The following is a 17,720-nucleotide window of genomic DNA, read 5'->3' on the forward strand; positions in this document are numbered from 1 at the left end:
ATCTGATACTTTATGCTGCAACACCAGAAAATGACTGTGGAAGCTGCAGCGTTATTATAAACGGCCAACTGGTTTGTTAATCTTTAAGGAAGGTAACCTGCCACCCCTACCCAGCTGACACTTGATGTCCTCTGAAGTGGCTTAGCAAGCCTAGCAGTAGCAACTCAGACATGACATCAAGTCAAGATTTTGGCAATCCCGGCCCAGTCGTTGGCCCTGCAAAAAATCCTGAGTGATATGTGGTGACTGATGCCCAAGTTGATCCCATGAATTAGTTGACTGTCAGCTTGACTCATGACAATATCTTTCAGTCCACATCCCAGAATTCTGCATCACGTTCTCATGGTATATCCTGTTGCACTGGCAGCATAGATGCACTAGAGGTGGGAACACAGTGATATACCTTCGGGTGGAGTTGGCCATGGGATTCCTCAACATTAACCCATGAAGTCTCATGGTTTCAGGTTAAACAAGACCAAGGAAACCTACTGAATGCTATCTCCTGCCCCCTTATTTGATAGATTGATACCACTCTATATTGAACATGAGTAGGGGAAGAACTGAAGGAAGCAAGTGCACAAACTATACTCTGGGTGGGGACTTAAGTGTCTACCAGCAAGGTAGTACAACTGCTGGTTGAGTCATGGAGGACATAGCTGCCAGCCGAGGCCTGTGCAAGGGAATCACACGGGTAATTACCTGCTTGACCATGTTGTCGTCAATCTGAAAGGCATGCCTGTCCATGATAGCATTGGTGGAAGAGACCCTCATACAAAAGATCTCGTCTTCACAGTGGGGAAGACTACCACTGCATATTGTAATAAAATCTCGATGTCCATAAGGTGCTATTGACCTGTAGCAGTAAAATTGTATACGACCACAAACTAAACTCGAGGCCTGGTGCATCTCATTCCTCCATTAACCCGAACGATCAACCCTGGCTAATGAAGGATGAAGAAGGGTATACCAGGGACTGCACCAGGCATATCTTAGAATGAAGCACCAGCCCAGTGAAGCTAAAGCCCAGAGCTACATGTATGCTAAGCAGCAGTTTGTAGTCAGAGCTAAATGGTCCCATAACCAGCAGATGGGAGCAGACATTCCAGTGGCCAGCTAATTTTGTTTGTTCCATGTGATGTTAAGAAGCAGCTGAGTACAGTGGAAATATCAAAGGCTATAGGTTGCAACAATATCCCAGCGGTATTATTCAAAATCTGTGCATCATATCCAGTTGGCCATTTAAACAACTTATTCCTTCTGCATTGCACTGAAGCGTCGGCCTGGATTATCCAACATTTGACCCAATGTGGCACTAAGAAGAAAGTCTGAGGTGAATAGGGAAAACCTCCCTGTAGCTGCAATCATACCTGACTCACTGGATGGTGAGGCAATCATTGCAGTCCTGGATGTTGCTGCTGGAGCTCCTTGGGGCAGTATCAATGGCTGCTTTTTCATTGTTCTTCCTTCTGCCAAGATCAGGAATAGGGTTGTTTCCTGACTACTCCAGTGTTCATCTCTGTTTACAACTCTTCCAAAAGTTAAGCATCCCATGCTGGTCTGCACCAGGACCTGGTCATATACCATGCTGACTTGGAGGGTTCTTGCATAGGAACAGGAGTAAGCCATTCAGCCCCTTGAGCCTGTTCTGCCCTTTTGCTGGCTGATCTGTGACCTAACTCTCTATACCTGCCTTAAGATGCTGCCAAAATAGTAGTGAAAGAGGACATAGTTGAGATATTGGATGGGTTCAAAATTGATAGGAGGAGGTACTAAAAAGGCTGACTACTTAAAAGTAGATAAGTCACCAGGACCGGACCTTGATAGGATAATGAGGGAAGTAAAGGTGGAAATTGCGGAGGTACTGGGCATAATCTTCCAATTTCCTTGGATACGGGGCTGGTGCCAGAGGACTGAAGAATTGTAAATGTTACACCCTTGTTTAAAAAAGAGTGCAAGGATAAACCCAGCAACTATAGGCCAGTCAGTTTAACCTCGGTAGTGGGGAAGTTTTTGGAAACTATAATCCGGACAAAATTAAGTCACTTGGACAAGAATGGATTAATTACGGAAAGCCAGCACGGATTTGTTGAAGGCAAATCGTGTTTAACTAACTTGATGGAGTTTTTTGATGAGGTAACAGAGAGGCTTGATGAGGGAACTGCGGTTGATGTGGTGTACATGGACTTCCAAAAGGTGTTTAATAAAGTGCCACATAATAGGCTTGCCAGCAAAGTTGAAGCCCATGGAATAAAAGCGACAGTGGCAGCATAGATATGAAATTGCCAAGTGACAGGAAACAATACAGGTTGAACCTCCCTTGTCCAGAACTCCCTTATCTGGAACCTCCCCTCGTCCGGAACCATTCCAGGCCACCGGGTGGTACAGACGCAGAGCTCTGACTTAAACAAATTGAAATCCTTCCTCGCTGTCGACTCCCGCAATCGTTGGCCTGACCCCGCGATCCACCCAACACCCCCCACCCCCCCAAATGATCGTCACATTCCCAAGCCAGCCAGCCCCGATATCCCCTTGCTCAGTACCTGTACCATCCAATTTAACGTGACCACCCATCGTACAGAAAAAAATCCCTTATCCAGAACTGGCCAGGCCCTGAGGGTTCCAAATAAGGGAGGTTCAACCTGTCGTGGTGAATGGTTGTTTTTCTGAGTGGAGGATGGTATACAATGGTGATTTACAGGAGTCTGTTCCAGGACCACTGCTTTTTTTTTAATGTATATTAATGACTTGTGTAGCATGCACAATTTTAAAATTTACAGATAGAAAACTCGGAAGTATGAACAGTGAGGAGGATAGTGATAGATTTCAAGAAGACATAGACAGGCTGGTGGAATGGGTGGACACGGGGCAGATGAAATTTAATGCAAAAAGGTGTGAAGTGATACATTTTAGTAGGAAGAACGAGGAGAGGCAATATAAACTAAAGGGTACAATCCTAATCGAGTGTATGAACAAAGATACCTGGGGCTATGGGCAGGGCAGGCTGAGAAAGTGGTTTAAAAAAAAAAACATTCGGGATGCTTCCCGAAGGCATAAAGTACAAAAGCAAGGAAGTTCTGATTAACCTTTATAAAACACTGGTTTGACCTCAACTGGAGTATTGAACCATCTAAATTCCAGGGAATACAACCCTACTTGTGTAATCTCTCCTTGTAATTTAACCCATGGAGTCCAGTTATCATTCTAGTAAATCTACGTTGCACTCCCTCCAAGGTCAGTGTTTCATTCCGACGGTGTGTTGCCCAGAACTGAACACGATACTCCTGGTGTGGTCTAACCAGGGCTTTGTGTAGTTGCAACATGACTTCTAACCCCTTGTATTCTAGTCCTCTAGATGCAACGGCCGGCATTCCATTAACCGTTTTGATTTTTTTTATGTACCTGTCCATGATATTTTGATCTATGTACATGGACCCCATAATCTCGTTGGACCTCCACTGCTTCTAGCTTTTCACCATTTAGAAAGTACCTTGATCTATACTTTTTAGGTCCAGAGTGGATAACCTCACACTTGTCTATATTGAAATCCATTTGCCACATTATTGCCCGTTTACTTAATCTAATAACTCTTTGTAATGTTATGCTTGCATCTATGTGGCTTATCTTTATCATTGGCAATCTTGAATATGTGGCTTTCTGTCCCATCATCTAAGTCATCAATAAATATAGTGACTAGTTGGGGCCCCAACACAGACCCCTGTGGGATGCTACTTGTCGCATCCTGCCAATTAGAGTACCTGACCATTATCCCTACTCTCTGTCTCCTGCTCAACCAATCTCCTTACCAGGTCAATCGTTTGCCTTCAATTCCATGGGGTGCAACTTTAGCTATGAGTCTCCAATGAGGTACTTTATCGAATGCTTTCTGGAAGTCCATATAAATAACATCCATAGACACTCCCTGTCCCCACTACTTTACTCACCACCTCAAAAAAAATTCAATCCGGTTTATCAGGCATTACCTCCCCATTACAAATCCGTGCTGCCTCTGATCAGCTGAAAATGTTCGAGGCGTCGGTCACTCCATCCTTATAGACTCCAGTAATTTCCCGACAACAGATGTTGGCTAACCGGTCTATAATTCCATGGTTTCCCTCTCATCTTTCTTAAATAATAGCACGGCATGTACAATTTTCCAATCTAAAGGGAAAGTTCCTGAATTGAGAGAACTTGGGAGATCATAACTAGGGCATCTGCAATGTTGCTGGGGCAAAATCCTAGAAATTCATCATCATGGGAGCGCTATCAATACCAGAACTGCAGTTCCAGAAGACCCACCACCTTCTCTGGAAAATCCTGAGAACAAATTTTAAAACAAAACTTGAATGTTCCATATAGCTATAATTAAATTTGTAGAGTCAGTCCTGGAAATGTCTTGGCATTTTATATGAAACTTGGATTTTGCTCGCCTTGGATTTTCTAATAGTGTAATTATTGTGATTTAGCTTCAGGAGGTTCTAATATATGTCGGCTTATTTAATTGAATGAGTTGCAGCTTGAAGTCCAATTTAATCTAAATAGGGTAAATTTGGGAAATATTTTGCAAGTTGCCTTTTGGTCTCGGCCCAAATACTAAGATTCTTTCAGGGCAATTCTGTGCTTATGAGATGATGTGGATGCTGGAAATAATTTTTCGCCCTAATTTGGATACGCAACATATGTTATTTTGCCTTACCTCTCCCTCTTTCTCCCACCCCTTCCAACTCTCCTTTGTTGCACATTATCTTTGTGCTGTGTTAAGGTGATATCGTAGCCAGAGAATCACCTGCAACGCCCCCCGCATCATTACATGTGGTGCCCCCCAGGATCTATCCTTGGCCCCCTCCTATTTCTTATCTACATGTTGCCACTTGGCGACATCATCCGAAAACGCAGTGTCAGTTTCCACATGTACGCTGATGACGCCCAGCTGTACCTCACTGCCACTTCTCTCGACCCCTCCTCAGTCTCTAAGTTGTCATCCTGTTTGTCCAACATCCAGATATGGATGAGTAGAAATGCTCTCCAATTGAATATTGGGAAGACCGAAGCCATTGGTTTCAGTCCCTGCCACAAACTCCATCCCTCTCCCAACTTCTGCCTGAGGCTGAACCAGACTGTTAGCTTGGTGTCATATTTGACCCCGAAGTGAACTTTTGACCGCATCCGCTGCGTAACTAAAACGGCCTATTTCCACCTCCGTAACATCGCCTGTCTCACCCATGCCTCCGCTCATCCGCTCCTGAAGCCTTCATCCATGCCTTTGTTACCTCTAGACTTGACTGTTCCAACGCACTCCTGACTGGCCTCCCACATTCTACCCTATGTAAACTAGAGGTCATCCAAAACTCGGCTGACCGTGTCCTAACTCGCACCAAGTCCTGCTCCCCCATCACCCCTGTGCTCGCTGACCTACATTGGCTCCCGGTTGAGCAACGCCTCGATTTCAAAATTCTCATCCTTTTTAAATCCCTCCATATCTCTCATCGCCCCTGAGATGTCTGAGCCCCTCTAATTCTGTCTTCTTGAGCATCCCTGATTATAATCACTGAACCATTGGTGGACATGCCTTCTATTGCCTCAGCCCTAAGCTCTGGAATTCCCTGCCTAAACCTCTCCACCTCTCTTTTCTCCAAGATGCTCCTTGAAACCTACCTCTGTGCTAGTTTCTCCTTATGTAGCTTAGTGTCAAATCCTTTGTCTCTCAATACTCCTGTGAAGTTCCTTGGGATGTTTCACTACATTAAAGGTGCTATATAAATACAAATTGTTTTGTTTGCCATTTCCCCATATGCTATGGCTGCTCAGAATGGGAGTTTGCCATTTGGGCAATATATAAATAGATTTTTCAAATTTTAATCTCTACCTAACTAATCTGAAAATAATCCAGTTAATATAAGGCTTGTTCACTTTGGCTTTCTGTTGCTAATTGTCAAGGTCACCATGTGTTGGTGGATGTTTTGGTTCATAACATTGCTACGATTCCATGTGTACCCATACTGCTGTAGTCTTGTTGCTGCTTAACATGATATGACTATAAATATTACCGTTTGCATACTCTTAATTATCTTATTGATATTAATCGGAATGTCATTTGACTTATTTTCTACTGATTTAGCTGGGTAGCTCAACATTCTTCTAACTTTGATTGCTGCTCTACATTGATATATAGAGTCTACTAAAATTTGTAGGTCTCCGTCAACTTTATTAATGCATGTAATGTGTGTTTTCCATTTTTACTTCCTGTATGATAAATGTTATGAGTTTGAGAAACCAGGGTCTTAAATCTGAGCAAAGCAAACTATATGTAGGTATGTGGGGTGAGTTGGCTGGTAGATTGGGAAACTAGATTAAAAGATATGATGGTAGATGAGCAATGGCAAACATTTGAAGAATTAATTCATAATCGCAACAAATATGCATTCCCTTAAGGAATAAAAAACCCCACGGGATTAGTAATTCAACAATGGCTCGTGAGAAGTTAAAGATCGTATTAAATTAAAGGACGAGGCTTATAATATTGCCAAAAAGAGTAATAAGCATGAGGATTGGGAGGATTATAGAATTCAGCAAAGGATAACCAAGAATTTGATAGAGAATGAAAGTAAACTAGCAACAGATATAAAAATAACCTGTGAAAGCTTCTATAGATATATAAAAGGAAATTAGTGAAAGTAAACGTGGGTCCCTTGGAGGCAGAAACATGAGAAAATATAATGGGGAATAATAATGGCAGATACATTAAACGAATATCTTATCTGTCTTCATGGTAGAAGATACAAATAGTATTCCGGAAATAGTGGGTAACCAAGGGTCTAGCGAGAATGAGGAACTTGAATAAATTAGTATTGGTAAAGAAATAGTACTGGAGAAATTAATGGGATTAAAAGTCGACAAATCCCCTGGACACGGTGGCCGACATCCTGGAGGTAGCTGCAGAGATAGTGGATGCATTGGTTTTTAACTTTCAGCATTTCCCTAGATTCTAGAACGGTCCCTGTTGATTGGAAGGTAGCAAACGTAACCCCGCCTTCAAGAAAGGAGAGAGAGAGAAAACTGAACTATTGTCCAGTTAGCCTGACTTCAGTAGTAGAGAAAATGGAATAATCTATTAAGGGCATGATAACCGGGCACTTTAATCATCATATGATTGTGCAGCGTCAGCACGGATTTTGAAAGGCAAATCATGTTTTTGTGCTTGTAACTATCAGGGTATATAAGGAGGAGCCAGTGTATTTGGATTTTCAAAAAGCATTCGATAAGGTGCCACACAAGAGGTTGTTACCCCCATTCTCATGAGCCCTAATTTTGTGTAATATATTGGCATGGATTGAGGATTGGTTAACGGACAGAAAACAGAATATGAATTAGCGGGTCATTTTCAGGTCGGCAGGCTGTAACTAGTGGAGGATCAGTGCTTAGGTCTCAACTATTTACAATCTATATCAATGACTTAGATGAGGTGATCGAGTGTAATGTATCCAGGTTTGCGGACTATACAAAGTTAGGTGGAAAGTAAGCTGTGAGGAGGTCTCAAAGAAGCGGGGCAGGTGGAAGGGGTATCCGTGGGAGAGCATTTTGGTGGTAGTGATCATAATTCAGTTAGATTTAATGTAGTTATGCAAAAGGACAGGTAGATCAGGAGTAAAAGTTCTCGATTGGGGAAAGGCCAATTTTGCTAAGCTGAGATGTGATTTGGCAAAAGTGGACTGGAAACAGCTACTTGAAGGTAAATCAGTGTCCGAGCAGTGGAAGGCATTTGAGGGGGCAATAGTGAGGGTTCAGAGCAAATATGTTCCCACAAAGAAAAAAAGGTGGGACTCAAATCTAAAGCCCCTGAATTTCAAGGGACATACAAGGTAGGATAAGGGGGAAAAAAGGAAGCTTATGTTAGATAATGAGAGCTAAATACTGCAGCAAGCCGAGAGGAGTATAGAAAGTGCAGGGGTGAAATTATAAAGGAAATTAGGAAAGCAAAGAAATGACATGAAAAACTATTGGCAAGTAAAATCAAGGAAACCCCAAAAATGTTTTATAAAGATACAGAGCAAGAGGATAACTGAAGAAAGAGTAGGGCCTATTAGAGACCAAAAGGGAAGCTTGAGTGTGGTGGCAGAAGATGTAGGTATGGTTGTTAATGATTACTTGCATCTGTGTTTACAGGGACGATGCAGACATTGTAGTTAAGAAAGAGGACTGTGAAATATTAGATTAGATAAGTGAGAGGGGAAGTATTAAGGGGTTTAGCATCTTTGAAAGTAAATATATCGCCAGGTCGCGAAGTAATTTATCCCAGGAGAAGCAAGGGAGGAAGTTGAGAGAAGCAAGGGAGGAAAGCGCAGAGGCCCTGACCATCATTTTTCAATCCTTTCTGGCTGGAGATGTGGTGCTGGAGGACTGCTAATGTACCGTTGTTAAAAAAGAGAGAAGCGGATAGACCGAGTAGTTACAGGCCAGCCTGCCTAACCTTGGTGGTGTGAAAATTGTTGGAAAAAATTTTGAGAAACGGTATTAATTGTCATTTAGAAAGGCATGGATTAATCAAGGCCAATCAGCATGGATTTGTTGTGGTAAGTTTCTGTCTGACTAACTTGATTGAAATTTTTGAAGAGGTAATAAAGGAGGGTTTATGAAGGTGGTGTGTTTGATGTAGTTTACCTGAATTTTAGCAAAGCTTTTGACAAGGTCCCACATGGCAGACTGGTCAGAAAATTACAAACTTATGGGATCCAAGGGAAAGTGGCAAGTTGGATCCAAAATTGGCTCAGTGGCAGGAAGCAAAGGGTAATGGTCGACGGATGGGTTTTTTTTTGGACTGGAAAGCTGTTTCTAGTGGTGTTCCTCAGGGCTCAGTACTAGGTCCTTTGCTTTTTGTGGTATACATCAATGATTTAGACTTCAATGTAGGGGGCATGATTACGAAGTTTGCAGATGATGCATAAATTGGCCGTGTGGTTGATAGTGAGGAAGAAAGCTGTAGACTGCTGGAAGATATCAATGGACGGGTCAGATGGGTAGAAAAGTGGCAAATGGAATTCAAACCGGAGAAGTGAGGGAATGCATTTGAGGAGGACTAACAAGGCAAGGGAATACACAATAAATGGTAGAATACTGAGAAGTGTAGAGGAACAGAGGGACCTTGGAGTGCATGCCCACAGATTCCTGAAGGAGCAGGCCAGATAGATAAGGTGGCTACGAAGGCATACAGGATACTTTCCTTTGTTAGCCGAGGCGTAGAATACAAGAGCAGGGAGATTATGCTTGAACAATATAAAACACTAGGTAGGCCACAGCTCAAGTACTGTGTACAGTTCTGGTCACCACATTACAGGAAAGATGTGATTGCACTAGTGAGGATACAAAGGAGATTTGCGAGGATGTTACCAGGTCTGGGGGATTTTAGCTATCAGGAAAGATTGGATAAGCTGTGTTTGTTTTCTTTGGAACAGAGGAGGCTGAGGGGAGACTTGATTGGGGTGTATAACATTGAGGGGCCTAGATAGTGGATAGGAAGGACCTATTTCCCCTAGCGGAGAGGTCAATAATTAGAGGGCATCGATTTAAAGTCATTCGTAGAAGGATTAGAGGGGAATTGAGAACTTTTTTCACCCAGAGGGTGGTGGGAGTCTGGAACTCACTACCTGAATGGGTGGTAGAGGCAGAAACACTCATTGCATCTAAAAAGTGCTTGGATATGCACTTGAAGTGCCGTAACCTACAGGGCTATGGACCAAGAGCTGAAAAGTGGGATTAGGCTAGATGACTCTTTTTGGCCGGCACAGACACGATGGATTGAAATGGCCTCTTTCTGTGCTGTAAATTTCTGAGGAGAAATTTCTCACTCCAAAGGATTGTGAATCTTTGGAATTCTCTACCCCAGAGAGCTGTGGATGTTCAGTTATTTATTCAAGCCAGCCACTTATTCAAGACAGAAATTGATAGATTCTTGGATACGAAGGGAATCGAAGTATATGGAGCAATATTCCTGTAAATTTTTTGGATGTGGTTGGCCCAATCAAATTTCTAAGCTTGCGCGATTTTTTTCATTCAAAAGCCAGTAAGCCAGTAAGCCAGCAGCGCAGGACCTCCAGAACGCAGTGCGGCCGCGCAGTTTAAAGGGAACATTGCTATGGGGATAGTGTGCGAAGGTGGAGTTCAGATAAAAGATCCGCTATTTTAAATGGTGGACTAGGCTGGATGTGCCGAATGGCCTACTCTTGCTCCTATTTCTTATGTTCTTTATCCTTAATATAAATTAGAAAAAGCAGCTGTCTAAAAACTAAGCTCTGAAACCCCAATCAATGCTTCCTCCCCATCCTGAGATTACTTCTCTCACAAATACCTGTTGGTTTTTTCATCAATTTCTTTTCATTCTCAAGATTTAACATGAATCCACAACAGCTTTGAGCTTACTTAATAGCCTTTCATTTGAAAATTTGTCATGCCTTTTGGAAATATGGGCAGACATTCAGGGGGAGAAATTGGCATGTTAGCGACCCCAGTTAGTGCCTGGCGGGTGCCCTAACAGGGCGCTCGGGTAACAGCGCTGTGGTGGGGCGAATCCCATAGTGCCGGCGATATCAGTTAGTACCTCGGCACCTTTCGCCATGCAGATCATGATGTCAGCGCTCGGTGACTGATCTGCAAACATCAGTAGTGCCTTGTGCCGGCAACACCAGGGAGCGGAGGCGTGAACCAGCTGGCTGGCGGGGCGCTACCTACTTAAAGGGATGCGCCCCAGCTGTCGAGGAACATCCGTTTCAACGGTCAGTTATGAGTGAGAGCGCACGATGTATCTGCAGCCAAATAAAGGCTGCTTAGTCCCTGGAGTGCTGCATGCTGTCAAAGGACTTTGCACTTCATCCCGCAGCATATTGCCGTCTGCACTCCCCGAACTGGTGTGCAGACTCCAGTTTAATGACTGGAAGGCACCTTCACCAATGCTCACTCCCGACTACACAAAACCTTCAATTCATTATCGCTTGAAGCCTAACGCCACTCACCTACACCATTAGCGCCTGATCTAGTGCTCCCCTGCATTCTTTGGTGCTAGAGTGAATTTAGCGGACAGCAGGATTGATTAGTGCCTGGCACTAAACTTCCAACTTCAAGTTAGCACCCCAACCAGGGCGATACCGAAGTTCTAGCCCTCTGGGTTTTCGCACACCCTGCTTGTCTATTCTTCAAAGAAGTTATGATTGTTTAAACGGAATCTTCCCCTTCTGGAGCCATGGTGACTGTCATTTACTAGATTAATGTATAGAAAATCAGGTTTACTCTTGATGATTGATTCCATTATTTTATGTGGAATTGAAGTTTGTCACCCATTGAATGTCAGTGCCATATTAGCCTATTTCCAATGCTCTAGTACCTCGAAAATGACCCTCATAATTGGTAATGCCTCACAATTCTCCCTATGCACTCTTATCTATTCCTTTCTTAATGTGATAATATTTGAATTAACAGGTTCTTCATGTTCAACAGGAAGTAGATGATGGTTCACAACCTTCTGGTAAGGGTCGTCGGTCTACAAGTGGACATAAATCAGGTTGGTATTTCTTGTACTGTATGTAATTTAAAAGGTGATTCATGAATTCTAATTGTGTGCTTTGGGTGTACACATTTTGATCTCTAACTTGGATACAAATAACGGTATTATTCATTCTCTGGATGTTGGCATCACTAGCAAGGTCAACTTTTATTGCCCATCCATAATTGCCCTTGAGGGGCTGGTGGTGAGCCTTATTGAACTGCTGTAGTAACTGGTGAAGGTGCTCCCATAGTAGTTTTTGTTTGGTGATGGTTACACAAAATTACTGAGGGGTGAAGAACAGAACTGAACCATCCAAAAGTGTGTTGGTAACAAACCTATTAGTTTAGACTTGGTTACGAGAAACACTTCTCCAAGTTAACCCCCCCCCCCGGGACTTTCCCTCGCACAGCTTTCTGCCAGACCCACACAACTCGGGACCAGCTTTTCCCATTTGAAATTCTGCACACGCGCAAAACTTTGAATGGGCTGCGCACCTAAAAAAAAATTAGGGGGAACATTGTCCATGAAGGTATCTTTGTTACCCAATAGAACGCTGTATAGGCAATAGTTTGAATACTATTATTGGATGTCCCCTCACCCTTTCTGTCATGAAGGCAATTTCCCTGCAAAGTTACCTGTTCTGTACCCTATTATAAGTAGCATGATTATTGCTGCCATTTTTGCTTTAAAGTAGGCTTGCACCTCTTAGTTAGTTATTTTTTGGAATATAATTTGCAATGTACAGTAAGTCTCCATTTTAATCACAACCTCATTTCTGGAAAATTTTAAATAACAACATAGAAGGCCATTTAGCCTACTGCACCGGCAACTGGTGCTAGTTTTGTACTCTTAATTCCATTCCTGTCCTCTTTCCCCATGCCCTGTTGTATCCCATTTCAAATGCAAATTGGAATTCCAGTTCAATTTGAAGTGTTGCAGTCCTTGCCTTAATGTCACTTGTGTTAAAGCAGTTCATGTTCAAAAGCCCTCCATTTTTTTTCTTCTAACTTAACCATTTTTCTCCTGATGAGACTCGTTCCTCCCCCCACAGTGGAAACGGTTTTTCACTTTTCCCTCTCTCTAAACTGTTTGTAATCTTGAATACTCTATTGGTTCTTGTGGTGAAAAGTGCCCCAACTTTCCAAGCATCTTTTAGCCTATCATAATTCCTGATAACTAATCCATTCATGTTAAGTTGGATTACTTTTCAGACTTTGCGTTGCAGGTGGGAGCCCTTGCCTAACACTAGTGCGTATCAGAAAATCATGTGCTCTGTGTGTTTGCAAGTGAACTTCCCAGCTGGGAACACACAATCCAGAAAATAACTCTCTAAATCCTCAGTGGTAAATGTGCAATACATGCCTGGCATTAGTTGATTCTCCTGTTTGCGTTCAGAAAATACAATTCACTTGTGGTTTAATCATGTAACTTAAACCTTGCTTGTTAACTTGTTTTCTTTTAATTTGAACTTCAATGTGTAATAAACCTTTTTTTTGTCCTTTTGAATTTTGCGGTTTCTTGACCGATATAGCAAATGTGGATAACATCTTCGAAGCACCAACTAAATCTGCAAAGTCTATACCAAATGGAAGGGAAGATCCAGCTCCAAAGAGCCTGCGTAGGAGGAGTTCCACAAAGATCCTTAATGATGAGCAACCTGCAGATCAGGGATATTTATCGCCTTTCTCCAAACTTTATGAAATGTTTAAGCAGCAGGCCACAAAACCAATTCACAATAAAGTAGAAGAAATTAATATGCACGTATCAGTTAAAGAGAGCAGTACTGAACAAACTAGTGTTCCAGCAAAAGAATCCGATGTCATGGTTTCTCAATACGGTGAGAATTCCCGAGCATCACATAGTGCAAGACGAACGTCTGGGAGGATGAGCAAGATTAGACCAGAAGAGGGAAAGATGGCAAACGATGAAGAAATGAGCAACCCGGAGACTCGGTTAGTTGAGGATATTGCAACTGCAGACCATGCAAAACCTGCTGACCCACACACTCCCAAGAAAAAGAGTGTTTCAGTGGAATTAAACAAATTTACAGAAAATCTTTGTTCTGAGGCAAATGTTACATCACTTGCATTTTCTGATGTAGGTGTTAAAGGGAAAGAGCAAAATAATCACCTGTCCATTAAAGGGACACCAAAAGCAAAACCAAAGAGTCAGCATTTTACCACTCGCAGATCCTTAACTGCAGATGAAGCTCTAAAGAAACTTCAAGAAAGTTTTGAACCGTCAGTGGAAAAAGAACAAAGTATGGTTGTGAAAAGTAAAACCGTTGAAATGGAACATACACCGGTTAATGTGGGCAAGGAAAAGACTCAAACCCCCAAAAAGCGTGGCAGAACGTCATTATGTAACAAAAATGTAGAAGCTGCAGATGTTCAGGCAGAGCAGACTGAATCCACAAATGTTTCGGAACCTACAGCTGCAAACTCACAAGTGGAAGATAAATCAGTTGGAATGGTACATGCACCAGTTGTCATCGATGAGAAAAAGACTAAAACCCCCAAAAAGCATGGCAGACCGTCATTGCTTAACAAAAATATAGAAACTGCAGATGTTCAGGCCGAGAAGTCTGAATCTGCCAAGGTTTTGCCGTCTTCAGCAGCTGTAAAATCAGAAGTGGAAGATAAATCTGTGGAAATGCAGCATCGTGACACCCCCAAAAAGCGTGGCAGAACGTCATTATGTAACAAAAATGTAGAAGCTGCAGACGTTCAGGCAGAGCAGACTGAATCCACAAATGTTTCGGAACCTACAGCTGCAAACCCAGAAGTTGAAATGGTACATGCACCAGTTGTCATTGATGAGGAAAAGGCTAAAACCCCCAAAAAGCGTGGCAGACCGTCATTATGTAACAAAAATGTAGAAGCTGCAGATGTTCAGGCAGAACAGGCTGAATCCACAAATGTTTCGGAACCTACAGCTGAAAACTCAGAAGTGGCAGATAAATCAGTTGGAATGGTACATGCACCAGTTGTCATCGATGAGAAAAAGACTAAAACCCCCAAAAAGCATGGCAGACCGTCATTGCGTAACAAAAATATAGAAACTGCAGATGTTCAGGCCGAGAGGTCTGAATCTGCCGAGGTTTTGCCGTCTTCAGCAGCTGTAAAATCAGAAGTGGAAGATAAATCTGTGGAAATGCAGCATCGTGACACCCCCAAAAAGCGTGGCAGACCGTCATTACGTATCAAAAATGTGCAAACCACAGATATTCAGGCAGAACAGGCTGATTCTGCAAAGGTTTTGGAGCCTTCAGCAGCTACAAAGTCACCTGCCCTGATTAAACAAAAAAGTGGTACCTCTCCCTCTTCACTCCACCTGCTGAGCAAAAGGAGGGAAAGTGATGCGCCTGAATATCTGACCAAAGCGCAGAGCTTGGAGAAAAAGAGTCTGTCATCTAAAAGTCCACAACAAGACTTGACCAATGAACAAATTGAGAAAACAGAGTTGGTGCAAGAAATGTTTACCTCAACCATTTTACCAAGACGACACTCGCAACGGCTAAGTGTGACATCCCTTGCTGGGGAAGATCATATAGGTCCTATGAATACTGCCGCTGAACAATTGGAAAAGTCTTCGCTTGCAGATGTTGAACTTGATCTTTACACCAGCGGCAAAGAATCCCCTTCAACTCCAGGTAAAATCTAGCTCTGTGGGAGCTGGAGATTATGGGCCCAAGTTTCCACATGATTCGCGCCTGATTTTTAGGAGCAACTGGTGGAGAACGGACTATTTTAGAAATCGCAATTCTCCACATTTTTTTTTCTGCAGTTCTAGTCAGGTAGAACAGTTCTAGTTTAGAACAGAATTTTTTCTTCAAAAGGGGGCGTGTCCGGCCACTGACGCCTGATTTGAAAGTTTCCACAGTGAAAATGTACTCCAAACTAAAGTAGAATGGAGCCAGTGAAGATTTTTGTAGAACTGAAAAAACCTGTTCTACATATTAAAAAATCAGGCGCAGGTTACAAATTAGGCGTCCAGAACGAGGTGGGGGGGAGGGGGCGGGGGGGAAGGGAACTCATTAAATTCGACAATAAATCCTTATTTATACTTCTACAAATATTATACAAATAAATCCAACCTGAATAAACATTTATAAACCAAGAAAAGATTAAATAAACCATCTTCCTACCTGTGTGAAAGTGCTTCAGGCAGCTCAGCGATGTTCCCGCGAACGGGGAGGGAGGGAGGTGCAGGCAGTAACGAGGCAGCAAACAGCTTTCCACTTGAGGTGGAAGCCTTAGTGAGCTCAGCGATGTTCCCGCGAACGGGGGGGGGGGGGGGGGGGGAGGGGCAGGCAGGCAGTAACGAGGCAGCAAACAGCTTTCCACTTCAGGTGGAAGCCTTAGTCAACTCAGCGATGTTCCCGCGAACGGGAGGGGGGGAGAGGAGGGAGGGAGGGGCAGGCTCCAACGCGCACGCGCAGCGTTGCCGGCAGGGAAACCAACTAATTTAAATAGTACCCGCCCCCTCCCACTTACAAAATCGGCGTGAGTGTCGGCTCCGCCCCCCTGCACGCCGTGCCAGGCAGACAAGGAGCTGCAGAACGCTCGAGAATCGCGATTTTTTTTTTTTAGGCGCCGTTTTAGGCACAAAAAACGGGCGCCCAGCTCGGAGGGGCGCCCGTTTTTTTTCTTGTGGAAACTTGGGCCCAATGAAACACCTGAATACCATTTGGCATCTCATTTTAATGATTTGCGATCAGGATTTTGCTTCCGGCTTGATGTACTCTACTGCAGCAGCAGCATACTGCGCTGCTGTTATGTAGTTTGGATAATGGAGGCCTGTTGGAACTTTATAAGAATAAAAGTTTAACATACATTCCTAAAAGATGACATTTTAGTTGAACACACAAATTATGGGGTCTGCAATTTTTAAGATTAATCTTGCTAACTACATTGTCCCATTTTAATTATTTCCCATTAGCTGCTGTTCCATACTTATCCAAAAAGCGCAGAAGTGAAAGTGTGGAACATTTTTATGGACCAAGTTTTAAGCGAAAGAGAGTCTCTTTTGGTGCAAACCTAAGTCCAGAAGTATTTGACAAACGCATGCCAGCAAGCTCTCCTCTGCGAAAAGGAGGCACTCCAACCAGAGTGAGCACGCCATTTCGATGTACTTCACGTGTACTGCTGAAACGTGGTTCCAGTATAGGAATACACACTTGTACAATTCAGGTAACTTAATGTGCATTTATGGGTAAACGTTTGAACCTCTGCTTAATACTTTATGCATGCGAGCATTCTAGCTAAGTTATGATTTGGATCAGGACAGATTTCTTTTCTTCTGGATAAACCCTTGGAATTTCTAGTTGTTATCGTATAACTTGTTCTGGCCTGACTGTTTTGTAAAAGAAAAATCATAAGTACAGTAAAGCCACACTATTTACATGGAATAGTAATAAACATTAGCAATATGGGAATTCAGGTTACATCCTTTTCAGTTGGTAGTTGATTATTGGGCAATCTATTGATGTATAATGTAAAACTTCACCGTGGCACTTCTGCGTACAACTGCAATGTTCCTGTTTCCCCACAGCACCATCCAGTGCCTTCAATTGGGTATTCTAAAAATAAACATTTTAATGTAGAAGCTTGGTGACAGTACCACCTTGTGGCAAGAATTTGGCATGACCCAATTATTGTGTGAAAGTATTTTTGAACGGGAGTTGAAATTTAAAGAAATAAACAATAGAAAACAAAATTGCTAAAAGAGGTGCTTTAAAATTTCTGCTTTAGAAAATCCGTACGCGAGCTGAAAACTTATAAAGCTGGTTGACCCGTGGAATCAGACAACCACTTCTTCTCACTCATTTTAAGGGCAAGTTGAATTGGGTAATGCTGCTGCTCTGTTATGAAGTACTAAAATAGGCAAGAGATGGGCTTCACAGTGCTTTTGACACCAGTGGACGCGGAGTATCAAATAACTTTTTTCACCTGAAAGAAGTTGGCTGCAAGTAGGCTGAGCAGTTCAGTTTGTGTTTACAGGGAGAGCAATGTTATTTATTGTTTACTGGCCTGAATGGGAACTGCCATTGCTAATGTCTGTGGGCCAGAAAATGGTTGGGAATAGTTGAAAATTGCTTGGACTTGGGCTATCATACTAGAAAATGTGTTGTAGATATCTGCACATAAAACAAAGGAGCTGCCAATTTTTCTAACTGCCATTTAATATT

At 42.7% G+C, this 17,720-nt stretch overlaps 1 protein-coding gene across 4 annotated transcripts in view; it reads left to right on the top strand.

Moving 5' to 3' along the window:
• mki67 (marker of proliferation Ki-67) overlaps positions 1-17,720 on the top strand; it is a 57,963-nt gene that overhangs the window by 12,720 nt on the left and 27,523 nt on the right. For 3 of the 4 annotated variants that reach the window (XM_070876762.1, XM_070876761.1, XM_070876763.1), the window contains 3 exons: positions 11,464-11,545; positions 13,062-15,182; positions 16,472-16,722. In XM_070876762.1, coding sequence (XP_070732863.1) covers positions 11,464-11,545; positions 13,062-15,182; positions 16,472-16,722 — 2,454 coding nt within the window. The remainder of the gene's footprint in view (positions 1-11,463; positions 11,546-13,061; positions 15,183-16,471; positions 16,723-17,720) is intronic. The other variant, XM_070876764.1, reaches the window with a different exon arrangement.

The sequence above is a fragment of the Pristiophorus japonicus genome, chromosome 3 (genome assembly GCF_044704955.1).
Source record: "Pristiophorus japonicus isolate sPriJap1 chromosome 3, sPriJap1.hap1, whole genome shotgun sequence".
NCBI classification, from domain to species: domain Eukaryota; kingdom Metazoa; phylum Chordata; class Chondrichthyes; family Pristiophoridae; genus Pristiophorus; species Pristiophorus japonicus.